The sequence below is a fragment of the Sinohyriopsis cumingii genome, chromosome 2 (genome assembly GCF_028554795.1).
Source record: "Sinohyriopsis cumingii isolate HCF-2022 chromosome 2, ASM2855479v2, whole genome shotgun sequence".
Taxonomy (NCBI): Eukaryota; Metazoa; Mollusca; class Bivalvia; order Unionida; family Unionidae; genus Sinohyriopsis; species Sinohyriopsis cumingii.
The window spans coordinates 13,444,502-13,471,616 of NC_142962.1; the positions used below are offsets into that span (position 1 = coordinate 13,444,502).

Below are 27,115 nucleotides of genomic sequence, written 5' to 3' on the forward strand. Positions count from 1 at the left end.
GTGAACTTTACCATAATAGCAATTATACTGTACCAGAGCACCAACTGGTATGATATAATGATAATTTGACATAAAGAATAAATTCTCATGGCAATCAACACAGTTACAGGCCTTAATGTGTCGATAAAGATTCATTATATCTAACAACTTTGGCAGTGAATGAGTGACCATTGGAGAATTTAGCACTTGCAAGGCCCTGGAACATTTATGAAAACGAATTGTTCTGCGCATTTATCGCCAGACTCACTGAGACGAAGAAAGGTTTGAAACTGCAACCACGTTGTTGCATTTTAGTTTGCTGATTCAACAAGTGCGAGTCGATAGCTGGCTGCTAGTGCAGGAATCTGTCTACATTAGTCAAGTATAAAGGTCAAGGCCGTTTTTTACGCTTAGGATGCGAACGGTCAAGATGGCGGAGCTGAAGTTTCAGGCTCCTCTGGCTTCGTTTGAAACGGAGGAATGGAATGATTTTAATGACTTTCAGACGGCAATGAATGTAGGAACAATGAAAAAAGATGATGGAGAAAAGGACTCAAATGAGAAACAAGACTCGGAAAATTTCAGTGAAACAATATCGGGATCTTTGCAGGATCTTGTGAAAAGTCTTGATGAAAAAATAACCAAATGTTTTTGCAATTATGATGAAAAGGTGGAGAAATTCGCCCCGGTTCAGATTCGATCACCAGAAGAAATAATGTCAGAATGTCAGTAAGTATCAACATGGATAGAGTTCACAGTTCTATTGTTTAACGTAGGGTCCAAGCGTAGTACGAATCTCAGCCTCGAAAATACATGCCATAAATTAGCCTGCCCCCTGAGTCATTTATGACGCCTGATGAATCACACCATTAGTGTGATTTGTACGTACTAGAGATGGAGTATAAGCAGTTTTTTTTATGGATATATAATTTGATATATAATGTAAAAAGAAAGATCAGGTGTGCTGCCTTCTTGCTTATGATAAAATTTACATATCCATGAACAGTTCAGGGACTGTTGATAAAATTTTGTCCCCAATTTTGTTATGTAAACTTTTTGTCTGGTTTTGTGTAAAGTGTTTGTTATAGTTGCAGTGCTCCCCAGTTTGCTTCAAATGCACTTGCTTTCATGTACATGGCACAGGGGTTGTTTCAAACGAGTTTAGAAATCTTTTCAACTGCCATTTTTATAACTTTACAATCCGTAATCTATTTACTCAGTTAAAATCCATTACATTTTATAGCTTCTGTTGTTTTCTTTTTAAGCCATATTGCTAAAACACACAGCATATGAATGTGATAGTTTTTAAACATGCATCAACAAATTTGTTCATAATATATATAGAACTCAAAAAATGTTCTGCTTGTAAATTTACTAAATAAATTATTGTTTAAAACCAACGCTAAATGCAAATATATATATTGTGTGTCTTGCTTTGCTCCCACTTATCCCTATTTAGCTCAGACTTCTTCCTGTTCTGTCCAAAAAGATAAGTCACTTCTCCCGAAAATTCAAGTCTAGCTTGACCCCTGATTACTCAGCACAGTCTTAATCCATCATCTTATAAACCTTTTGTGATGCTTGGAACACTAGCATTTCATTGTATGTTGTATTTCGAAAAATTGTGCCAAAAGTTTAGGACTTATTTTGTTTGTGAGAGGAATATGAACTCCTAGATGAATCAGCATAAAATAAGCGATTTTTTTTGGTGTCATATACAGACCGGGCCATCTAAAGGTGTGGGCAATATGGTTGGTTATCCAGGGTGCCAAGCCAGGGAGGGGGACACTATTTAGAGGAAATTTGCTGGGTTTTATTTTAGCGTTTCCAAGTGTGGGGGACACAGAAGATGATACTCCCTAGTTGCACCTTTTGATCAAACTTGTGATGATCACCCTGTGTACAGATACACTTTTGTTTTGAAGTTATTTTCATGTGTCCACTTCCGATGGCAACTTTACATTATTTCTTTGGTGCCAAGAATAGGGCTGATTCTCACAAGACTGGCTGACAGAAATTAGTAGATGTGTAATATTTTTAAAAAGGAAACAAAATGCCAAAGAGACAAATAAATTCATGGAATGAATCCCAGTGGCAAAGGACGCTGTCTTCCCACCCTCCAGTTTTGGGTGACACATCATTTTAAAGGGACAAAGAAAATTTTTAGTACTCAGTGCACTAGTAATGCTGAAAATGAGATAATATTGTTTGCATATTTTTCATTGGACACTTATATTATTGCAATGAATGTTTTATCATGTGCTCAAGTAACTACTGAAAAATGAACCCTTTGCTTCCCATATACAAATCTAACCCTCTTACCTGTGCCTTCCATGTGATGTTCATGATGTCATACTTTTGTTGTCCATAAAAAAAACCCACTGTAAGGCAATGTCTGTTTTAAAGAAATTATATTCTTGTATTGCCGGAATAGCGTCATAATAACCTAAGCATTTACACCACAAGTTAGCATTTGTTATCAATGTCGTATATCTGCAAGTTATTAATTATCATCATTTAGTGATAAAAACAACTATCGATGCACAAATTGCTTTGTTTTATAGTCTTGGTAATATCAATTAGAAGTCACAAGTGAACCTAACAAGGGGCAGAAACGTAATAATGGCAGACATTGCGATATCTAGGCAGTACCTGTTCATTAGACAGGCCGTAATTGTATTTCATTTGGCACGTATATAAAATTCATAAGAAACATGATATAAACATTCTGTGATTAAATATTTAGCTAGTTAAAAAAATATTAGTACGAAATATATTAGACAATGCAATATTGATAAATCAGTGTGCTATATAAGGTCATGGTTGTTTTCTTACACAACTCATTTTGTGATAATAACATAAAATAGCTGAGCAAATCATATCTAACCAATAGAAAATAATATTACAAGTACATACTAATTATTACAACCTATAATTATCAATAAATTTTGTAACAAAATTTAGACGTGGGTGGTCATATTAAGAAAATCCCTATTTCTAAAAATAGATGCAGCCACATGGCATGTGTGGTGCCATTTTATTCTTGGCCGTAGTGTGATACAGTTAGATATAGGACTCCATTTCATGCAAGGATGGACTTTAATAATTCATTTCATCATCGATGAAAAACTCGGGTACTGTTTTGTCTACAACAATGAAATTAATCATCAAAGTTTTGAGGTTATTGTATCTTTGGAGCTTGAAACTATATCTACTTTACCTGTTACTAATTCTAGATATTTCAAGCACAATTCAATCGCCTTCACAAAAACTTACTTCATGAAGTTATTCATTCATTTGGCCTGCTTTCCATACATGGGCATATTAAAAAAAAATTTCATAGTGAGTTCTTTGTCATTAGTGATGTGGTAAAGGATAGGTAAATCTGTCTAGATGGCTAATGTATATAAGAGAATAAAAAGATCCTAATTAAATGTTTAATTTCATTAAATAGCTGATCTTGAATATAAATCTCAATTATTTAGCAAATCACTTGTTCTCAGACGTTCATTTTGAGAAAGAAAAAACATGACAATAAGAAAAAACTATCTGCACTTGTATTGGAGCACATCACAGCTACTCCTACAATGAATATGCTTTGATGAAACAGACTGTGACATTCTCTGCAGCATAGATGGATGTTGTAAATGACACAGCCAAATTTGGTTTCCCTACGTCTCTTTTCTCCATGCTTGGTACAGTATTTGCAGGTGGATTTGTTCGTTTTAATTGTCTGCAGTCTGTGTGTCTCAATATTGGCTTGTGTCACTGGTGCTACAGATTTTCGATGCATGGCAACCTTCTTGCATTTAAAACTTCCAATGAGCTGCTTTACCAAATTAATTCAAAATTCTGTCTGAATCGTTTTCTTTTTCCTGACTATCAGGATGACCCCACCATTGTTATAAAACCATTGATTATGCATATACAGTGTGACCCCACTATAGCTTGCTCTGTTGTAACATGAATTTGGATATTTCTCATTTAATATGCATCAATTTAAGATGGTCACTGTGCTGATGAAGCACGTATCTTACTGGCCGCATTTATTACCTACACACCTCATTGCAATTTTCTTGGGGTACATGCATCATTTTCTTCAGCTAACTGACCTGGTTACTTATAACACTGTTCAGTCTGAAACGCGGTCGGGTTCTATGGCTTCCAGCTACCGTGTTATAGCGGGGTCACACTTTATTTATAATGAAGTGAAACATATATCGCCACCACTTCTTTGATGATCGTCCAACCGAATATTTGGCCCCGAGTTGGTCACATATGTCAACCCCATGGTAGTACTGTTTGTAATTTGTGACTGCCCTTGGACAGTTGATCAGTCGCACTGTCCCATCTTTTTGTTTCCGGTTTTCATTGTCAATGATGGTTGGGTCTGCTGCTGTGGATATAACTATGACTGGTTTCTTGTCCTTCCACACTGTGGCGGTCAGGTTTTCATCCTTTCTGATTAAATGGTCTCCTTGCTTCATTATTGATAGATATTTAAATTCCTCTTGGAAGCCTTTACAGCCTTTACAGTTTTTTCTCATGGTGTCGCAAGCATATATACCGTGCCTCAATAAACTTCATACCAGTTGAATGGATATAAGAAAGATGTCAAAATATACATGATACAGTTTTCCTCTCACATGCTTAGTGAGCTTTTGCACAACTCAATAGCCTAGGCTCTTCCTGCTCTCATTCACTTCATCTGTATCTTCCTTCCCCTGGTAAAACTCAAACTGATGGCAGAAACCAGACAAACTATCACAGCGCATCCATACTTTCAGGCCTCACTTAATTGGCTTTGAAGGAAGATACTGCTTGGCCATGTGTCGTCCATTGAAAGCAATCATACCTGTAAAGTGCATTATCTTCTTGATAAATCATTTAATGAAGTATTGTATTAAATTTTAATCAAAACTTAAAACAGTATCAGTGAATGAAAAGTTAATTTATTTATGTTATTATGAAAAGGTATGCATTAAATTTAAGATATTCATGACTCATGAGTCTAATGTTTAGATTTAAGTAAGGAGACATGATAGATTGGAGTTGTATGGTAATGTGTATCTAATGTATGTGTCTGTGTGTATATGATATGCACACCTGAATGGTTCATATTGGACATACAGTATAAATCATGAATATAGTATGGGCTTGTTTTTTTAATATTTTTAAAATTATCACATTAATGTAAAGATGAAAGACAATAAAATATGTATGCGTGCATGTATGATTATATGTTTGTGTATTTCTTCATTTTATGATCTCGATATGTGAGTGTATGAAAGAATTACATTATTTGTAATGATCGTAGAAATGTATAAAAAACCTTCATCAGTGGTTTGATGTTGGCAAGGCCTGTATGTTTTGTCAATGTTGGCCAGAACTTCTTACAGTATTGGACGTATTTTGTGAAGTTTGTCATGGTTAGGGTGATCTGCAGGAAAATCTGTGTTGTCATCATTTAGGTGTAGGTACTGGAGAAGTTTTTCAAACCTTCTGCGTGGCATTACATCTTTGATTCCTTCATTTGTGAGAAATTTGTCATTTGACCAGTAAAAACTATAGTCAGGAGCTTTGATTATCCCCATAAAGATCAACATGCCAAGAAAGGCAGACATCTGAGGCACACTGGTCTCTGTCCAATTTGCATCACTGATTTCATGATCCACATGTTGTTGAGCTGCAAATTTATTTGTCTCACTTACAATCTTTTCGAAAAGTCCAACTGGAAAAAATAAAATTGGAAATAGTCTGGATCTGGCGCTGTTTCCTGCAAATTATGTGATGGTCCTGACTGCTGAGTAAATGGACTTGTGTTAATATCTTGCACGTCTGCAAACCAATTTGGCTGATCATCATCAGTGTCACTCGAGTCTAATGACATTTCATCATCGATATCTGATGACAGAAGTTCAGAGCATTCATCATTAAAGGCATCATTATGTATAAAATCTGGATTTCGTATCACCTTTAGTGACATTGACAGTTATTACCAATATAGACATATGGACAACCACTGAAGAAAGGTTAATCAGGTTTAGATTGGTAACTTGTATGTTGGAGTGTTTAACTTTTTTAAAATTGATATTTCTACATTGCTAAATGTTCAAGCAATCCGAAATCACTTAAAAATCTATAGGATGATGTGTATTTCTTGTGCTACACTTAGTTAATTATCTGTCCCCAAACAAGGGACATTACTGTACATATATGCAAGTATGGGGAAAAAGTATCCTGTCATTAATTGCCAATAAAATAATAGCTTAATGAATATTATTTTATTATAAAATTATCAAGTTTGCACAACTTGAAGATCAGTCTTCTTTTAAGTATGCAGAAAAAATATGTTGTGACACGATTATTGAGATTATATCCATTTCCCACAACAGAAAGCCATCATTGCCAATTTATTGCAGGTTGCATTCAAAATATGAAAAAGGACACTATCAGTTTCAGGGTTAATAGATAAAAGGTCAAGGTCATTGACTGAAAAAGAGACCGATCATTTCCACATAATGTCATTATTTCTGTGTCACAGACTGAGGCAACTCAGAAAAGCTGTATCTTCAAAACTATGGAACAAATGATAAATGACTGAGTTGACTATCAAATCAAACTTTAACTATATATTAGAGAAGCTTTCGTAAGGAAAGAACATATATTTTCTACTTTGAGGTGGTTTATGATACTACATAAAACTACATCATAATCAATTACCTATTCAACCTAGGTTGATGGGGTAACCTACCTATTTTTGTGTCTAATTTTCATGAACGTTAGTAATTTAAGATCCAAGGTAGGTACCAACTATTCTGAAAGCTATCCACAGTATATTGGTATACCTCCCACCAGCATATTGTCTGTCACCTACTCTGAAAGCTATACTAAGTGTATTGGTACACCTAATGGTGGCATATTGTCAGTCACCCATTCTGAAAGCTATACTAAGTATATTGGTACACCTAATGGTGGCATATTGTCAGTCACCCATTCTGAAAGCTATACTAAATATATTGGTACACCTAATGGTGGCATATTGTCAGTCACCCATTCTGAAAGCTATACTAAGTATATTGGTACACCTAATGGTAGCATATTGTCAGTCACCCATTTTAACATCAGAATGAACAGCATAGTGACATGCCATAATCCAGGAACTGTCTACTCATATGTTGAAAATGTTTGGAGTTGTTATAGATCCAAGAATATGCATACTATTGAACATCAGCTACAGATGTCCTTGAATAGTGTCCAGAAACAGGCAGTAGAAGATGGGTTCTAATTTGTTTAAATCTTAAACTAGGCATGCTCTTCTGTCGATTACATCAACTTCATGGTGATCCAAAACTCTTATTTTCATTGTTCTTTTGTCTCATTTTTGTGGAAGAGACAAAATTTTGGGGCTTATTTTTTCAGGGTAAGCTAACTTCCACATATTAGATGTCTCCAGTATGATTATCAACAAGCTCTGGATTTAATATAAGTGATGCAGGGGTTACACTACTCAGGCACAGTGGGTGATCAAGTTCCTTAAAAAATGAAAACTTTGCCTTCTTCTGCTAGGAAAGCGAAAATGACATTGCCCTGTGATTTTTAGATGTACAAAGAGTGACAGTACTTTGTGACTTTACGGATGTTCCCTCATCCTAGTCAGGTAGTTCTGACAGTGTTTTGTTTAAGCTCAAGGCAAAATGTATTGCATGTGGTGTTGATACTAGTTGCCTAGACAAACTCTTGCACATTCACAGTAGTGTGTTTTAATAAATGACTGACCATTACCTCGTTCTGATCAAGTTATCACTGCGCTATTTCTGTAAGTAACCATTTGGTGATAAAAACGTATCAACTTTTGTTTCAAAACTTAAACATCAGTATGTACATGTATATGGTAATTTGTGTTTTAAGAATATAATCGATGAAAAGCACTTTCTAATTTCAAATAAAACAATCCACAAGATGCTAACTGCTGTGTTTGCGTTGTTTTCGTCCTAAAATCAGTTTGAAACCATAAGTGAGCCTCAACAGCAGACATTACTGTGTCATGTAAACTTGTACCACATTGTTAGCTTGTTTTCATAAATCATTAAGCAAAGAGATTAAGGAAAATGTACAATTGAATGAAAGCAAATAGATTAAGGAAATGTACAATTCAGTGAAATCAAATAGGTTAAGGAAATGTACAATTCAGTGAAATCAAATAGATTAAGGAAATGTACAATTCAGTGAAATCAAATAGATTAAGGAAAATGTACAATTCAATGAAAGCAAATGAATTAAGGAAATGTACAATTCAGTGAAAGCAAATAGATTAAGGAAAATGTACAATTCAATGAAAGCAAATAGATTAAGGAAAATGTACAATTCAATGAAGGCAAATAGATTAAGGAGAATGTACAACTCAGTGAAGGCAAATAGATTAAGGAAGATGTACAATTCAGGGAAAGCAAATAGATTAAGGAAAATGTACAGTTCAGTGAAAGCAAACAGATTAAGGAAAATGTACAGTTCAGTGAAAGCAAATAGATTAAGAAAAATGTACAATTCAGTGAAAGCAAATGAATTAAGGAAATGTACAATTTAATGAAAGCAGATAGATTAAGGAAAATGTATAGTTCATTGAAAGCAAATAGATTAATTAAGGAAAATGTACAATTCAGTGAAAGCAGGTAGATGAAGGAAAATGTACAATTCAATGAAATAGATTAACAAAAATGTACAATTCAATGAAAGCAAATCTTAATGTTATGCAGCAGAAAATTTTGCCTAGTTTTAATTGTGTACTCTATGTCAGAAACATATGGGACAGTGCTGTGTTGTGGAATTAAAAAAGTACTTCAAGGTAAAGGTTGTTTTCTGACATCACTCATTTTTGTGAAAATACAAAAATAAATACTCGGAAGCAAATGCTATTTAAACCAATGCAATAATGATGCAACAAGTACATAGGCAAATAATGAAAGCATGACTTTGCAATTTTATTAATGGGTTGTTGTAATGAAGCTAGAAAGTGAGTGGTTACAATAAGAAAATCCCACTTTCTAAAAATAGATGCATGCTCGTTATGCATGGTGCCAAATATATTTGTTCTTGGTTATGTTGATTCAGTTGGAAAGAAGGGTCCAGTTCAGTCAAATATCAACATTAATGCTTCATTGTGTTGTCTATTAATATTTACAGTATTATTTGATTAGCAGCATTGAAATTAGGATGAACAGTATACAAGACCCTTGTGCATGTGCTGTCGGGTACAGTTATATAGCTTGTTTTAAAATAGTTTAGATATTTTTTTACTCGTTTTATAATGAACTTTGAGAAATTACAAAACAATGTTTAAGTGGTAGTTGATTAAGCATTTTTATCAATCTTGCAATTACATTACTGTAATCAAGTTAATCCTGCGAGTTAAAATTAATTAAATGTATAGTTTCTGCATTGCTTTTAAAGTCATGTGGCCAAAATACACTGCATGTAAGTTTCCATTGAAACATACACTTTTGTGCATGAATACCATGGGTATTAATATATTTTTATACACATACAAAAAGTATTTATACGAAACATAACACAGAATATTCAACTTGAAAATATAGTATTGCGTCAAACCAATGTTAAATGCAGATGTCCTTATTTCAAAATAGAGGACATAATTCAGATAAGAAAACACACAAATACATGTGTTTTGTCTTTTTCTCTGTACAAAAGAAGTCCATTCTCCCTAAAATTCAAATCTAGCTTGACCCCCCCCCCCCCCCCCCCGGAATAATGGTAAACACGGGTTATGTATAGACTAGTATGTCTTGCTCAATTATATATGTCATTAGTAAAATTCAAGTGCAGCTATGGGTCAGTTTTCTATGGATCAGCTTGTGAATCTTATCTTTAGATGCTTGATCCAGTTCAGTTATGGACCGAGACATCTGGATACATTTAGAACTTCCCTTCAGAAAGACTCTGTGTATCGGCAAATTAAGCATCACTCAGTGTCAAATGATTGAAATTGACCCTTCATTATTACCTTTTGATTTATCAGATACCACATATGATTTAATCTTTAACTCAAATACAAAATCTGGTAAGGTCAGAAACAAAATTGCATATTCCACCTTTTTGTTTTGGCATGCAAATTGTTCTCACCCAGAAGCAGAAAAATCAGTGTAATATGTGGCAAGATTCTCTGTTCCCAGATCATTGCCTTGGATATGAAAATCCCCAAAATAATGTTTGATATTTGCCAGTTCATAAAGTCCATGACAAATCCATTAGTTTTGAAGAGTGAATTTAATGAAATCAAAGCCTCCATCATGGCCATATGTCCTTGTTTACAGGTAGATAAGGTTGGAACTGATGTTGCCATGCCATGGCATCATCTTGAACTGCTTATCAGACAAAGCCACCATTTTTATTGCAAACTTTACAGTCATACTTGAACCTTACCACTACATTTGAGCATCTCAGAAAACAGATTTCATCATCATTTTTCCTCCATTCTTAAAACCTTGCAAGACTTTAAATTTGACAACCCATTAATGTCCAAAAAAAATGATTTGCACATACTGTGGAATCAGCAAAAAGTATTTTGTTCGGATGGTATTATGGGTATTGAAAGGGTTCATAAAGCAGCCAAAGTTACACTGCAGTTGTCTGTTTATGATTGGAAGAATCCACCTACCTACTTGTACTATTATGTAAATTGTTCTATATAAATGTATTTGTATGGAGATGAAAACTGTGCAAACTAGCTTTATAATATCGGCCCATTTACTGGATATAAATTGTTATCCCTTGTATAGAATAAATCAGAGATGAGGCAGTATTGTGCCTATCAGGTATAGGCCACACATACTTAACTTATGCATACCTTTAGATTGGTGAATATCTTTAAGAATGACGAGAGTGCATACCTGACAGTGGAACACATTGTTGACATTGGAGCACGTTGTTGTTGAGCCTGTAGACTTCCATCTTGTGAGGCAAAAGTTTTTTAAGTGAACTGTGAACTCATTTACTGAGCTTTATGACAATTCATCACTGGAGAAAGTCTGAGTTTCTGAGGGAATGCATTTTATATAAAACCTAAACAGCAAAACCTATCTGAAGAGGCCAGTGCTATGAAAACAGTATGTCTTGAGAGGCCAGATACTCAATTTACAAATTAATCTTATAATGTCTAGTGATTGACCACCTGTATTCTTGAGAGAACTTGTTTTATTGGCACAAGGGGCTGATGCCCAAAACAGGTTCTTCTGTGCAAACACAAACGATGATAGGTTATGTTGAGCTATTGAACTCTGAAGAGACATAACGAATATTCTGTATGTATTTTCAACACTAAAACACACTGGTTTGTTGTTGAGTATCAGGTTCAATTATGATCAGGCATGCTATGTGGTTCTAGCAGTTGGTGTCATAACCAAGGAAATGGCATTAAATGTATGCCGCTAAACAATGCAACTCGTAATGGATTTTTTGTTTTCTCACATGCAGATGAAATATAGTATCAGTTCTGATCTCTCCTCGTCGGGTGTACATGGAGTTCAGGTTACAAGATGGGTCCATATTGATAATGAAAATGTAACTTTTGACCCCCATCACTCCTGCCCTTGGAATTGGATCCAGAATGAGATACCTTTTTGTCATCTTTGCATCGTGTGAAACACTACCAAATACGGTGATCTGATGTCTCTTGCTATAGATTGATTTGAGGGTATAAGGAAAATTGTGATGAATGGACAGTTAGATGGATGGACAGACAGTCCTAAAGTCTCCACTTCTCAAATGAAAAATTCCATATTTTGTTTTAACATCTATAAATTGGTATGTTCTCCATACCAGGCAAATATGTGTCAAGAAAACTATAAACAAGTGTAGAAACATCAAAGCCATTGTTGTAGGTTGGCATACCTCATATAGAAGAAATCACAGATGTGGTGGTGTTGGTTCAGATGTGTTTTAGACAGATATACCTGACTCAGAAGGGTGAACCTTGTCCTGTCAGTGACCCCTGACAGTATTGTCCAGAGTATTTGCTTCCACCATGTTAGACATTAATTGTTTGAGGTGAACTTGATGAAGAAACTTTATGATGATGTACAAGTACCAGCAAGGAAGATCTTCTTGAGGCAATGTAGATTATATAAAAAGTTTGGGTTGCTGGTTTTAAGGATGTTACATTTTTATGTTTATCTATTATATGATATACACTGTATTGTGTACAGGTTTACAGTATCCTTAGCTTTTAACTTTTATCTTCTGGTATTTCATGTTTGTGTTTACTTGGAAGGTTTTATCTTAAGTTATTTTTGTCCAAGTCTTTTGTATTTACATATTTAGAACTTATGTTAGCATTATACTGTGTTGACATGCCGTTGAAGCCCACCACTGCTAATAATAATACTAATTATAATAATAATAATAATAATGCTTTATTTATAGAGGGTGACTCATTAGTCGAGGACTATTTTCTTATGAGGCCCTCTTAAGGAGAGTATTACAATGCACATTATATTAAGATAGCAATAATGATTGTTTATTTTAACATGTTTAGAATTAAAATACTCAATTCCATTGTCTATTAGAAGCACATACATGCTCATGATATATTTCTTAAATACCCCCATATTTTCAGCAGATTTTACATGTAGTGGAGGCTTGTTCCACAGAACTGTACCAGAGTATTGGAAGCTCTTTTTAAATTGCTCTGTTCTTCGTTTTGGTGCTAGAAGGTTTCCATGTGATATTGATCTCAACTGGAATTGTGTTGAAAAAATCCTGAATAAGTCCTGAAGATACTCTGGCGCAGTTCCATGTAGACATTTATATAAAAGAACTGCCTTGTGAAAATCTATCCTGTCATATATTGTGAAACATTTGATTTCTGTAAACAATGCTTTTGAGGGACGATCAGTAGCTGTATCTAAAATTACGCATTCTGCTCGTTTCTGAAGTTTGTTAATCCTGTTAAGCTCAGAATTAGCACAGTTTCCCTATACAGTTGAACAATAATCCATTGTTGGAAGAATATATGACTTGTAGTATAGATAATAACATTACTTCAGGGTACAGGGGCCCCGAGTGGCCGAGTGGTCTAAAGCGCTCTCCGTTACGGATCACTGCCATCTCACCTCTGTCCGCGTGGGTTTGAGTCTCGGATTCGGCTAATGTGGGTATGTGAGAAAGCTTGCCAGTAGCTTCTCGTGGGTCGGTGGTTCTTTCCGGGGTTTTCCCGGGTTCTTCCTCCACCATTAATACTGGCCGCCATGTATAGCCTATCGTGTGCTGAAAAATGGCGTTAAACCCTACAACAACAACAACAACAACTTCAGGGTACTACTACTTCAGTACCATTATCTCAGGTTTGTTTTTCTGCGTCACCATGCCAGTGAGCTAAGTGGAATGGGCATACGTATGGAAGGTTGTACAAATGGACAGAATCAAATCAAAATGGCCCTCTACACCTGCAGTGGCAAAAAGGAGATACATATGGAAGGTGGTACAAATGGACAGAATCAAATCAAAATGGCCCTCTACACCTGCAGTGACAAAAATTTATTTTGTGGACATGGTACATGAAGCTTCCTTGATTGTTGTGTAGCCAGCTTCCATACATTGTCAGTATTGGGTCTTAAACTTTATTGTATTCAAAAGAAATAACTTACCATCAAGAGATGTCAGACACCTTAATCTGTTGAGGTGGAGTTGTAGCTTATATTCATGTTTTATGTCTTTTTGTTCCAACAGTCACATATTTGGAATAGAACGAGTAAACACATCAAAAGTGGCTGTTTGACCCCATTTTCTTGGTAAAATCATCACTGCCAGCACCACACATGGTACATGGTCTTGAAGTAGACATGTTTAGCTTTCAAGTGATGTATGATAATGCTGTGTATTTAGGGTGGATATGTTAATTCCAACCCAGAATGGGTGTCTGCAGCTTTTTGTAATGGAATTTTTACAAATATGCATGCATATACAGTTAAATATATTTGTAACAAATATATTGAGACTCCCAGATTTACACTATTATACGCATAATTTGTTGTATAATGTTTAAAACATAACATTGGGTGGGTGGGCTGTGTACATTTACTGCCATTTTTTTGTATCCATATTTGTGCAATCTGTATTGTACTGTACAAGAATTGAACATAGCTGCCAAGTGTCCTGTTTTTCCCATATTTGTCTTGTAGTTTGGATCTGAATATGGGTCTTGTTTTTCTTGTTAAAAATTCTGCTTTATAAAATAAAAATATTAAATTAAAATCTCCATGCAATTTTCCATTTAGAACAGGCACCTAGTTCTGTTCTGAGAGTAGATGTATCACATGTATATAGGGATAGAGAGGTCTAAAATATGATTGGTTAATTTGATTTTGAGGTTACCATACCACCACCATATTGGGTTAATTTGATTTTGAGGTTACCATACCACCACCATATTGGGTTAATTTGATTTTGAGGTTACCATACCACCACCATATTGGGTTGTGCAAAGTAGTTATCGCTATCACTGCATATCATCTTCATGATATTCAGTTTATAGTTATGTTGAAAAGGAAGCAGAAGATTTCAGAATTTTCTCCTGCAAAGAAAAAAGAACAGAATTGGAAGGCCAATTATGTCATCATGTTTAGATTTGTGCAACCATCTAGTAAAGGAGAAAACTTTGCTTATTGCATAATTGTGTAATTGTGATTTCGCTATTGGGTATGGAGGTGCCCATGACAAAACAGCATGAAAAAGCTAATAAACATCAACAACACAGCCTGAACTTAAAATGTTTATAAATACAAGAGAGAACCTTGATGTAATTTGATTGGAAATTCATTTCACTAAATTTATTGTAGAAACAAACCTTCCTCTTTCAGCTACTAGTGTTGCTGATGATTTTTTTCGCACACTTTTTCCAGACATTAAAATTGCAAAGAATTACTCGTGTGCTAGAACAAAAACAGTTTAGTATTTTAAAAAAAAGCAATGAATTCAGATCATCATTGGAATCAATATTAATTGAAAAAAACAATTTATGGAAAAGGCTCCATACATACCATATGTCTGAGAGTGAGTGTGTTGCACTCTTGCATCTTCTTAATGGGCACCTGAATGAAACAGGGTACCTGTTCATAAGGTGCAAGAGTGCAACACGTGCATCTTTGATATTAAATAATTAAGCAAGTTATTGTCCTACTTTTATTATTGTTGTAGATGTTGTAAATAGTTACAAATGCATTGAAGTTTTAAAAATCAGTATTGGTTCCTGAAAATCAGCATTTTTGTCATAAGCAGTCAGTAGTTTTGTACTCTGGTGAGGGGTTGGCAGCTGTGATTTAAAATTGTGTTGTCAAAAGTGACTGTAAAAGATATTCAGATGCTAAACTTGATAAAGTCACTGGAACTTGCAATATAGACCAAAAGTCACTGGAACTTGCAATATAGGCCAAAATTCACTGAAACTTGCAATATAGACCAGAAGTCACTGGAACTTGCAATGTAGGCCAAAAGTTACTGGAACTTGCAATATAGGCCAAAAGTCACTGGAACTTGCAATATAGGCCAAATGTTACTAGAACTTGCAATATAGGCCAAAAGTCACTGGAACTTGCAATATAGGCCAAAATTCACTGGAACTTGCAGTATAGGCCAAAATTCACTGGAGCTTGCAATATAGGCCAAAATTCACTGAAACTTGCAATATATGCCAAAAGTCATTGCAACTTGCAATATAGGCCAAAATTCACTGGATCTTGAAATAAAGACCAAAGTGATCTCTTTGCGTTATGGTACAAAATTAAGGCTTCATGCTCATATCACATTTTATCACTTAACAGATCTGGAAGTCTATATTTATTCCAACAAAAGACTGCAGCTGCTATGACAACTGTATAGCTTATGACTGTAGCTTATGATCTCTCCAGCCAGATGATGCTGGCAGGTTAATGTTAGGGACCGACCCTTCAGTTTTCTGTGCGAAGCCTTAGCCTTTTCATGATAATAATTCTCAGCCCCATTTAGTTTGAAAAATTAATTTTGCTCTGATCTGCTGATATGAGAACCAATTATATCAATTATATTAGTTAGGAAACAATAATTATCATGAAGTAAGAGAAAAAAATATATCCTGGTTCTAAAGAAAATCACAGGCCTTCCCCAGAAAATGCTGTGAACTTTAAAGTCATATCCCTGAAATTAGTCATTACATGCAATCAATATCGACATTAGTCTTGAATTGTATGAAATAGTCAATATTGAACAGTAGTGTTGGTAAATGATAACTTAAGCAGCTGAAGGTAGGCAGGGGAGTGAGTCATCTCAGGAAATATTGATTTCTGCCCACAGCATCATCTTAACAGTCTATCAATATTGGATGGGGTATTTACATGTAGTTTACAGGGATTGGCTTATTTGATATTCATCTAAGTGTTGAAAGGCAAGTTTGGCACAGTTTCTCTAGCACAGTTTGGCACATGTTGATCATAACCTTCTGAGCTGGTTCCTGTAGAGAAAATAACATAACTGTAAAAGAGGTCTTGGTAGGATTTTAAAACTAGGAGTCCTGGACTCACATTTTGGTAAAAATAGGAGTCCCACCAGCAGAAGTTGCAGTCCCCTCCCAAAAAACAATGTAAATTAGAAGAACTATTTGCTACCATTGAGTTTTTATTTATACATTATTTATAACACCGACATAGCTCTTGTTTGTCCATCAGAGTGAGACCAAATTTTGTCAGTCCACAGAATGTCTTGTTCCAAGCACAAAGCTAGGCATCACACACTTTCTTACACTTATCTACTGTTCCATCTGAAATATCAGTTCTAGCGACTTGAGTACTCTGCTGAATCTCATTACAGTCTTCATCAGTTTGCCGTTTAACCCCAAAATACGTATCCAGATTTACGAATGGCATTTTGTCTAAGTCTCAACATGTCTCGATTCCGAGGTCACATGCACTGCTTATGCTGCTATGCTCAGAAAGTACCACATGTACATTTCTGGGTATTTCTGCCTCTGAATTCAATCACAGTAAATATCAATACATTGTCCCACCCAGCCGCCAGTCAAAGCCTTTGAACCTGCCACCCAGCTATTGCATCACGTTTTTTTGACGTACTCTTGTAATGGCAACATGTACATTAATGGATCATTCAGCCACTAAATTAAGGCATTGTAAATATCAGCACAGCTAATTAATCAACACTTTTTCCCACTAAGCAGGTGGCTGAAGCAGAACAGGCAAGTCTTTGAAATTTGCTGCCCACCTATTACATGCATACGAAGGACTCCCGCTTAAGTGATTTTCGGTGTCCAAGATAAAACATTGGCATCCAAATACATTTGATTAAGTGTTTCCGAGACCTCTGTATAATACTGGTGCCATGTGTACTATAGATCAACAAAAAAGATTTTTGTTAATGGAAATATGCATTTAATGAAACTTTGGATCATACTTAAATGCTAATTAATTGATTAATCTTAATTGTAATTGGAGAGCAAAGACATATTTCTCATACAGAGTTGTTGATCGGCATCACATGTGCATATTTTACATAGGCGAATCAATTAATCAAGTCAGTTAAAAAGCACATCAATTTTTTGAATGCATTTAAGTTACAGCAGACATTTTGGTTTTATGCATTTATTTCAAAGTTGATGGCATATTGCTCCTGCATTGGAATTATAGTACTTAACAACTTTGACAACACCCAATCAGATGGAATGTACACTGACTGTTTGTTGTCGCAAAGCCATTTGATTAATTTAAATAGGCATGATTAACATCTTAATGGTTAAGTCAAATCAGGTAGCATGTTTGCGCATTGTGAGTTTTGCACTGTTTGCAAAATACCCTTTCAGATTATAAAACATGCAGTTAGTTTTAGGCCAAAGAGTAAATTACCCAATTTATTACAGTCTTATCTTGAGTCTGATCATAATCTTTGTTTATTATAAATTCAGTATTTTTAATGGGTACACATTTTTTAAAATGGATTTTGTATTGTAAGCTCAAGGTGGTATTCTACATGGTAAATATGGTAGAGCAAGCACTACACAATTTTAGCCTTTGTGTTACATTGCTACTTTTCATTAAACCAGCCCCACTAATAACTGACTGACTAATGTGTGATGTGAGTAATGCTTGATAATTTTTAACTTAAAAAAAGTGAATTACTATACATTTGAGGCCAAGTTAAGAAATGTTATGTCCAGCAGCACCAAGCGGTACTGGAGTCATGAACTGAAATGTCAGTTATACACTTATAGGCAAATTCTGCCAAGTTATCTAAGTTGGGCTTTCCTTATTGTGATTTTAGGTGTTAGTAACATATTTTTTATTGCAATAATTCATTTGGTTGTTAGTAACACATTTGTTTTTTTGTTTTTTTTTATTGCAATAATTGTGTATAGTTACATAGTTCATTAATATTTAGAATTTAGTATATGGGCATGCTGCTTGTGTTCAGATAGTATAAATCAATAAGGGATTTAAGTTATTCTTCAAATAATTCAGTGATCTTGATTATTTGTCCAAGTTCGTGATGAAATTATAGTATTATTAGACGACGGGTCAGTATAGTCAGATTTGTACTTGTTTAGACTTGTAATCAAATTGGGGATTTACTTCTCATGGTGGTGGTTTCAGGTGAACTCTCTACTTATCCATTGTCAAGGATTGCTGCTTCTACTGCAACCCTCTAACCGTTATGCCCTACTTAATGGCAGATGTCCAGTTGCCATCTTTTGCCTATCTGTCATGCTTCCTTTACTCTTTGGCTCCAGTGGGGGAGTAGAATGTCTTGCTGTGGCTGTCTTGAAAATCTTTTAACACATTAACCCCTGGAGGTTTTTGTTGTTTTTATTTGAAGTTCGAGTAGGAAACACATTTTGAAATCTATTTCTGAATAAATCCTAAAACACCAACTTCCCGGTGATCTTCCAACAACATACTACCTAGTTGTGTTAGAAATATCGTTTTTTATTGGCTATTTGGCTCGTGCATCAGCAAAAGGGTAAAAGTTGGAGTTCTTTTTTTTTGCTTAACGGACCCATTAATTTTGTATGGAGACCACTCATTATTCCAAATGTCCATCTTATCCTACTTTGTGCAAAGGTTCATCTGTCTGTCTTCAGTTCATAGCAGTCTGCCTTAGATATGAGACCAAAAAGTCTAAATTCCGGACACAAAATCAGATTCCGACAACTGGCGAATTTTGGGTAGAAAAAATCGGGTCCAAAAAATAAGGTTTTTCCCTCTGTACATGTTTTTTGTAGTGCAACTAGAACTTCCAGATTATTTGGTATCATTGTAGAGCTACATCTGTCTACCTTTCTATAATACCACCCACTTTAGTGTATCATACATGACCATGACACTACAGAGTTCGGCAGTAGGCTACTACCTCCTGCCACTTTAACTCGTCGCCAGGGGTTAATATGTTAACAATTTTATGTAAATCACATTCTGAATGATACATATTTTTGGACTAAGTTGTAGTGTACTTATTGCATTTCTTCAACTAATGTACATGCTTAATGCACATATCTAATTTTATATCTAAATGATGAAAATAAATCATTTATGCCTATTATACACTGAGCCTACAAAATGGACTGGCAAAAATAGTCACCAGATATGGTGTCCAGTTATTCATTTGGTTGCCTTTTCATAATCGACTGATTGAAAAATTCCACTCCAGCGATTGCTTGACTATGATGCAAAGAGTAGCTATTTGGTCCGTACACATACTGTTCTGCTGGAAGCCCGCTTGCTCATCTCTTAACTGGGTTGATGGCCTCCTTCATCCTCTCCAAGTGGACCCGATTGAACACTTTCCCTGGTACTGACAAGAGTGTGTTTACTCTGTAGTTGGAGCAGTTGCTGAGGTCGCCTTTCTTTGGGATCTTGATGAGGTATCCCTCCTTCCAGTCAGTTGGTATTTCTTCTTCCTCCCAGATCTTCTCAAAGAGGGGGTATAGCATTTCCAATGAAGCCTCTAGGTCTGCTCTGAGGGCTTCTGCTGGGATGTCATGAGGTCCCGCTGCCTGGCCATTCTTTAGCTGGGTGATTTCTTTCCTGATCTTGTCTCTGGTGGGAATTGTTGCAGCTTATGGGGAGATCTGTGTTGGCTGGGTGGATTTCTGGGGGATTTAGTGGTGCTGTCCTGTTCAATATGTTCCGCCCATCTATTCAGATTGGTGTTCTGTGCTTGCTATGGTCTTTCCCTGCTTGTCCCTCACAGGTCTCTCTGTTTTGCTGTACTTGCTGGACAGCTTCTTGGTGATGTCGTACAGCTTCTTCACGTTTCCACTTCCGGCCACTTCTTCTGCCTCCTTTAACATAGTTTCTCCTGTCTATCTAGAGGCTTCTTTTCACTTCTTTGGGTGTCAGTGTACTCTTTTTGTACCTTTACTTTTTTAGTTCTTGGCCCACTGGTATTTACTGCTGCCTTCTGTTTAAGCTTCTGGATTTTGCACAGATGTTTTGGCTGAAATCCATTCTTTCTGCAGGTATTTCATGTGGCCTAGTACTTCTTGGCATGTTAATTTTACTGCCTTCCTAACTTTGTGCCATCTGTTGTTCGCATTGTCTTCGTCATCTTCAAGAAGCTCTTGTATCCCTTTACTTATTGTCAGTCTGTATTCTTCTTTAGTTTTTGCATCTTTCAACAGGCTGATGTTTTACTTTATTTTCTTCTCTTTTGTGCCCATCCAGTTCTTCTTCAGCTTAAGTTTCAGCCTTGCAACAACTAAGTGATGGTCAGATGCATCACTCTCATATCATCCAGGCCATGATCCCCATGGTTTGTTCGTACCCTGTGTTGTCTGACCCAGCTTTGGCATTGAAGTCACCCATGAGGATATTGATGTCTTTGTCTGGGAAGTTCTCTACCATGTTCTGTAGTCTGTTGTAAAACTGGTCCTTAATATTTGCCATAATTTTTTGGAGCGTAGCACTGTATAGCGTCATCTTATTTTTTCCTTCTTGATCCTAAACATTGCTGTGAGAATTCTGGGCCCGTTTGGTTCCCATATCAGTGAAATATATGCTTGCTTTGACAGCATGAGCCCCACCCCCTGTGTATGAGGTGCGTCATCTTCCTCATGTCCTGAATACAGTAGCATCTCTCCTGTCACCAGTCTTCTTTGTACAGATTTAATCCATCTTGTCTTGCTAATGCCCAGTAGGGATAGGTTGTAGTTCTTCATCTCTGTTGCTACTTGTGCTGTTTTCCCTGCCTCATGCATTGTCCTCACGTTCCATGTTGCGATGTTAATTCTCCTGTTTGATAGAAGGGTGGTCGGCTTTCACCACTTAGCATCATAAGTCTTCTAGAAGTAGAACCTTCCTCCCTCAGGCTTTCAGTTTTTGGTGTTGCTTCTGTTGGCGTTTTTGTAGCAAGTTGGGTTTTACAGGGTTGGGTTGCTAGTCCCACACACAATCCTCCTCCTCCTTTTACATCCATGCTTGGGACCACCCAGGCTGTGATCCCCATGCTTGGGACAAGCAATGGCGGAGTTACTGCCATGGTGTTCGGGAGTTATTTCTGCTATTAAAATGTAATATTTATGTGTGTGGGTGGGAGGAGGAGTAGGGGCCTAATTTTAATATGCAATACTTACCTGTCTCTATTGCCAAATACCCTCCGCCCACCCCACCCTGATGTCCTGGCATAATTGTCTTCTATAAATAAGAGGACTATTCTGTGCATAGGCATGTGAGATGCATGAGTGGAATGTGTCTTGTTGACAATTCTACACTCTGTTGGAGGATGTATTCATGTCAGATGGATGAAAAAGTAAAATCTATGCAATAATTAGCCTATCTTCTACAAATTAACATATTTTGACATGCTAGAAGATACAACCTAATTAAACATATTTAAAGTATTGATTGTGGTTGGAAAACTGCCAGTTTGAGGTACAGTAATTGCTGATATGACAGTTGTGTACATGGTAATTCTGTAGTATTGTATCTATCTGTGATTGTTGAATAAAGTTCTAATTATTTCCCCAGACCATAGACGCAACTTGTGTGTTGCCTCTGTAATTATGGGTTTATCATGGTGTCATCTGTCATTTGGTGTAGATACACCTAGTTATTTGTCTTCCAGGTGTCTTGCATCATCAGTTGTTTCTTCTTGCTCTGTCTGTACTGGAGTACTCCAGACATTAAACAGTGTGGCTACCTTGCTAAGGTCTCATACCCTTACACTGTGATATATCCTGAATTTTCTGAAGGTCTCTATGAATTTTTTAAAAAGGGAGACAAGGTCTCCTGTTTTTTATATATATTTTTTATACTTAAAGTCATTGTGGTAAATTTCATAATGCATTTCATATATACCCCCTCCAAGAACTTAGATATAAGACTTTAAAGTGATACTGAAGAAATAGACATAAAAATAAAGAAGGCATCTTAACATAAACAACAGTGAAGCTTTGATTAAATCTGTTGTTTTTAAACAAAGAAAGGGTCTTCGGGGGCATAACTCGTAACAAACTTATAATGTTTTCCTGAATTTGACATCACAAAAAAAAGGAACACCAATTTTTACATTTCTTTTTTCTATTTACAGTAATTCAGACTCATTCTTTTAATACTTATCATACTTCTGTCAAAAGCAGTAAACTTTGATTGCCTGGCTGGGTTACCTTTAGTATAATTAGTGCTTACTTGGCTTTAACATACATGACATTTCTGCTGGTGGTAGGACAGAAATAGTTTTTACAACTGTCTTCCACACATACCATTTTATAAGGCTGTATCTATGAAAAACATTAAAGATGTAAAGAGTTGTTGTATGGTTTAACGTCATTATTCAGCACATGATAGGTGGCCAGTATTAATGGTGGAGGAAGAACCCGGGAAACCCTCTGGAAAGAACCACCGACCCACGAGAAGCTACTGGCAAACTTTCTCACATTGCATATTGGCCGAATCTGAGACTCGAACCCATGCAGACAGAGGTGAGATGGCAGTGATCTGTAACGGAGAGTGCTTTAAACCACTTGGCCACTTGGGGCCCCCAGATGTAAAGAGAAAATGTATAAAACAAGACATGCTACTGGTGCTAATGAACATCAACACTGCTGATCCACTGGTCAAGGAGGACACTGATAGAGCAGTATGACAGTGGCTGACATCAGGACCTGGAAAAGGACATGCTTTAAATGAAAATAAACACACAAGTCAGTTTAATAAGATTTTGTTTGCTCAAGACTCACCTTGCATCTGATTGGGTGAGCTTGTTTTTTGTCCATGCATCTGATTGGCTGAGCTTGTTTCTTTTCCAGATCTAGGGATTATATATCTCATCAAATTTCTACAAAGTTGTTAACTGGGTTTATATTTGGATCATTTTGGAGGACTTAAATTATGACCAAAAGACTTAAAATATTTCTTACGCATTTATTTATTGGTTTTAATAGCACTTTTAACACATTATTGGCTTTATTTTGCTGAGAAAATGGGAACTACTGTATGTGTCTTTCCAAAATACACACAGAAGCAGCCTGCTGGGGCTGGCCAGGGTGATATCGAACCCATGACTCTAGAATTATGAGTCTGTATTCTACCAACTGAGCTAGATGTACCACATGTCTGTCTTTAGAAAATAATTTTTATCAGGATAAAGTAAAATAGCTAAAATCACCATAACATAAAGCGTGTGAGATACATGTAGCTCACATTTACTGTGTCATTACAATACTGCATAAACCTGCCTAGTGAAATGTAAAGATGTCAACATTTGAGGAAAAGTTAACAGGTTACCCATTGATCCTAATGATCAGTTATGTGGGTAACCGATCATAAGGAAATTATATTAAATGTGAACCGGAACTGCTTTGTTGTAAGTTATACATGCCACCCCACCCCCCAGGTATAAACATAATTATTACTAATATGAGTGGCAAAAGGGACAATCTGAGCATAAAAAGAGTAGTCTATATATTAGATGCCATAATTAAAGAAAACTATATAAAAACAAATTTATATTTGCTACTTACCTGCATCTGCTGCAGTTTATTAAAATTCTTGTCACAAATTGGCTAAATCCATGTGGATTAATATAAGAATACAGACACAAAACAAAATGTGATTATAAATTATTTATGCACAACATTCACTTTAACTAGTCCAGATTACATGTTTAACTTTTGCTGAAAGTTTGTAAAGTCAAGTCCACAAATACTGAATGCTTTATGACATCACTGTCTAATGCCTCTTTCAAAATTTGTAAAGCACTATTTATATGTCCTTTTGCTGATGCAATTTGTGTTTCAGCTTAAAAAAGTATCTCCTAAAAAAATTTGTAATGTAACATCCGTGAGTCACTTTGATAAAGCTTGTTTCACATAATATTTGGCACCATGTATTTCCAATAAAGACTGAGCAGCTACTTCAGTGTGTATCAAACTTATTTTTTGAATCTGTGACACATGGTTTCAAATTCAAGAAACCCATGTGTTTTCTTGGAAACATGTCATGTACAATTACTATGAATAGAAAATAAGGAAAAATAAGGAAACTGTTTGATATCTATAACCATTTGGTCACACACATTGAAAATATAAGATCAGTAAGACAGATGGATAAATGTCAGATGGCATGAGCCTTGAACTGTTACTAATTGTTATTTTATGTCTCACTCTCTCCTGATGTTGCTAGATTTAATCTTGATCTAAACTTGGAAACATGTTGTTTTTTTTTTTTTAAATTACGTGAACTAAACAGGTACCTTATAGCTAATTATATTGTCTACATAATTAAGAATCGGCAGGTACCCCAGTGCTGGTGAACCTGTTGACACCTTTACTGAAATGGTGAACTGTTACGTTAAATGTATGTAAGCACGATGAGTGACATCTTCCCACTTGGGCCCCAAGTTTCCTTTTTCCTTTTTTATACTGGAGAAAAATTCTGAACTTGTTTGAAATTTAGATTGAAACATTTGTATTGGGCATACATGTATGTATGTTGATATTTGATAAAGATCTCAATGTCAAGCATCAAAGACAAAATTAATCTCCAACAGTTGTCCTAATTTGAATAAGATACTAAAATGATGTTTTGGTAGCAAGGTGTTTACAGGATTGGCCAAGGTCTGTGGTCATGAAATAAGATGTCAGATCAGGGTCTGTTTGCTTGAAATCATAAGAAGCAGGTTCAGTCCAGATTGGGTGGCACATTATCATTGCACTAATATTGACCTAATATGTCATTGCAGGGTACATATTAAACAAAGGTAATTATGATGTATGATGTACAGATTGAAATTAATTTCACAGATTGTACAAAATTTTATCCATTTAATTTTTTTTCATTGAAATGACTGTGAATTGTGTCATCACAATTTCATTAAATGACAGTTTAGGGGCCTTGAATATATATTTTGAGGATTCAGACTGTAATGGATGTGGGTAGTCTGTTGTCTTGAAACTCTCTTCAGATATAAATGTTCCTGTAGTACTGAAGATAGGTGGTTACAACAAGGGCAGAAACAAAATTAAACTATTCAGGTAAATGTGTGGAGTATTTAAAAATTCCTTTATGAAGTGAATTTTATGGACATGCAACCAAGTTAGTTTAATTAAATTTTGGTAAGTTTATTGCATGTTGCCTAAATTTGTCATGCTAGTAAATGCCAGACTTCCAATGGGAATGACTTTTGACCTGTTGTAAAATGCCCAAATGAAACGTTGGGATTTTCTTCTAAACATGAAAAACTCCTATTCAGGCTTAATAAATAATTGTTTTGACTATGCATAAAATGACCTTGTGGATTCTGTAAACAGTGTAATATAACATCTACCATGACCAGGTACTTGGGGACTAGTTTCTTCCCTCATCCAAGTTTGGGAGTAGACCATTTGTTTCAAGGGCAAAGCAGGATTCATATCAGATGGGTCATTTTCAGAGAGGCATAGCAAACATAAAGTAAAATAACCCAACTCAAAATAAATGATGACTGGTTGGTACTAATGCAGAGGAAAAACAGCGAGTAGATAGCTTTAATGACTTGAGAAAAGACCAAATGAGGAAATAAATAGAAAATAACTTTTTATATTATGATTACCTTGAGAATTTGAATTTCAGGTTATTTAGCAGGTTTGAACTTGTTCCCATGCACATTCATTTTTCATTGCGTAGCTTACATATCAGTTTGTTTGTATCTTTTACAGAATGCTGCCAAACTTCCCTAATATTTGAAGACCAGTTTTCTGTTGGATTGTTGAAAAGGAATATTCTGATTTGATATTCATTTCAGCTCTAATGATGCATGTCTGTATCTAGCTAAATATATACACTTTTTCTTTTCAGAATGTGGTGGACCCTAACAGGAAACTATGGCAACATTCTCCCAATAGACTGGTCTAAATCCTATGCAAGAAAGTTACAAACAAAGGCTTTACACTTGGAAGAAAAGAAGGTGAGCCTACACTACGATTAGTGTGCTTGAATATCCTTCACTTAACGCTTTTGCATTTTTATTATCATTAAACATTGTTTCTGTTTTGATATAATATTTACATGACATTATAAGAAAGATTTCTCATGTAAACACTCAACAGTTTTAATTTTCAACAAAGATGCAGGAAAAAAGTGAAAAGTAAATGAAGGGTAAAGTTTATGTTCAGAAAAATCCTTGTCCCAAAATGTCTTGAGCTCTGCTGGTGAAGAAGAGCTTATGGGAGGGTGTTTTGTCAGTCTGTCCGTATGTTAGTACAAGTTGGTTATTGCTACTCCTCTTAAATTATATGTAGAGCTTGCATTGAAATGTTACACACACACATTTGTCCCATTGTTTATTTATTCCTAAATGAAAATGGTGCTGCTCAGACATCCAGTATGGCCAACGTGGCATTTGAAAGTTTCATTATCACTATTTATTCTGCATGGATGGTCATGTCTACGTGGGTTTTTTCACTAAAAGACTTCCTGTGATGCCTTGTTGGTCCTAAACTGAAAATAGTCCTGATTTAAGGTCCATTATGACTGCCACAGTAACCAGCTTGAAATCTTGTTAGTGCCTAACTCCTGAATGGATGGTCATACATGTATCAGCATCAGGTTTTCACTTAAAATGCTTCTTATGATGTCTACTTGGTCCAGCATGAAAAAGGTGCTTATCT

The 27,115-nt window shown here is 35.7% G+C and overlaps 1 protein-coding gene across 1 annotated transcript in view; it reads left to right on the forward strand.

Moving 5' to 3' along the window:
- Window positions 1–205: 205 nt before the first annotated feature.
- Window positions 206–27,115, forward strand: part of LOC149804353 (fasciculation and elongation protein zeta-2-like) — a 94,940-nt gene continuing 68,030 nt past the window's right edge. The window contains exons 1-2 of the mRNA XM_089939330.1: window positions 206–708; window positions 26,304–26,412. Coding sequence (XP_089795456.1) covers window positions 395–708; window positions 26,304–26,412 — 423 coding nt within the window. The 5' untranslated portion in view covers window positions 206–394. The remainder of the gene's footprint in view (window positions 709–26,303; window positions 26,413–27,115) is intronic.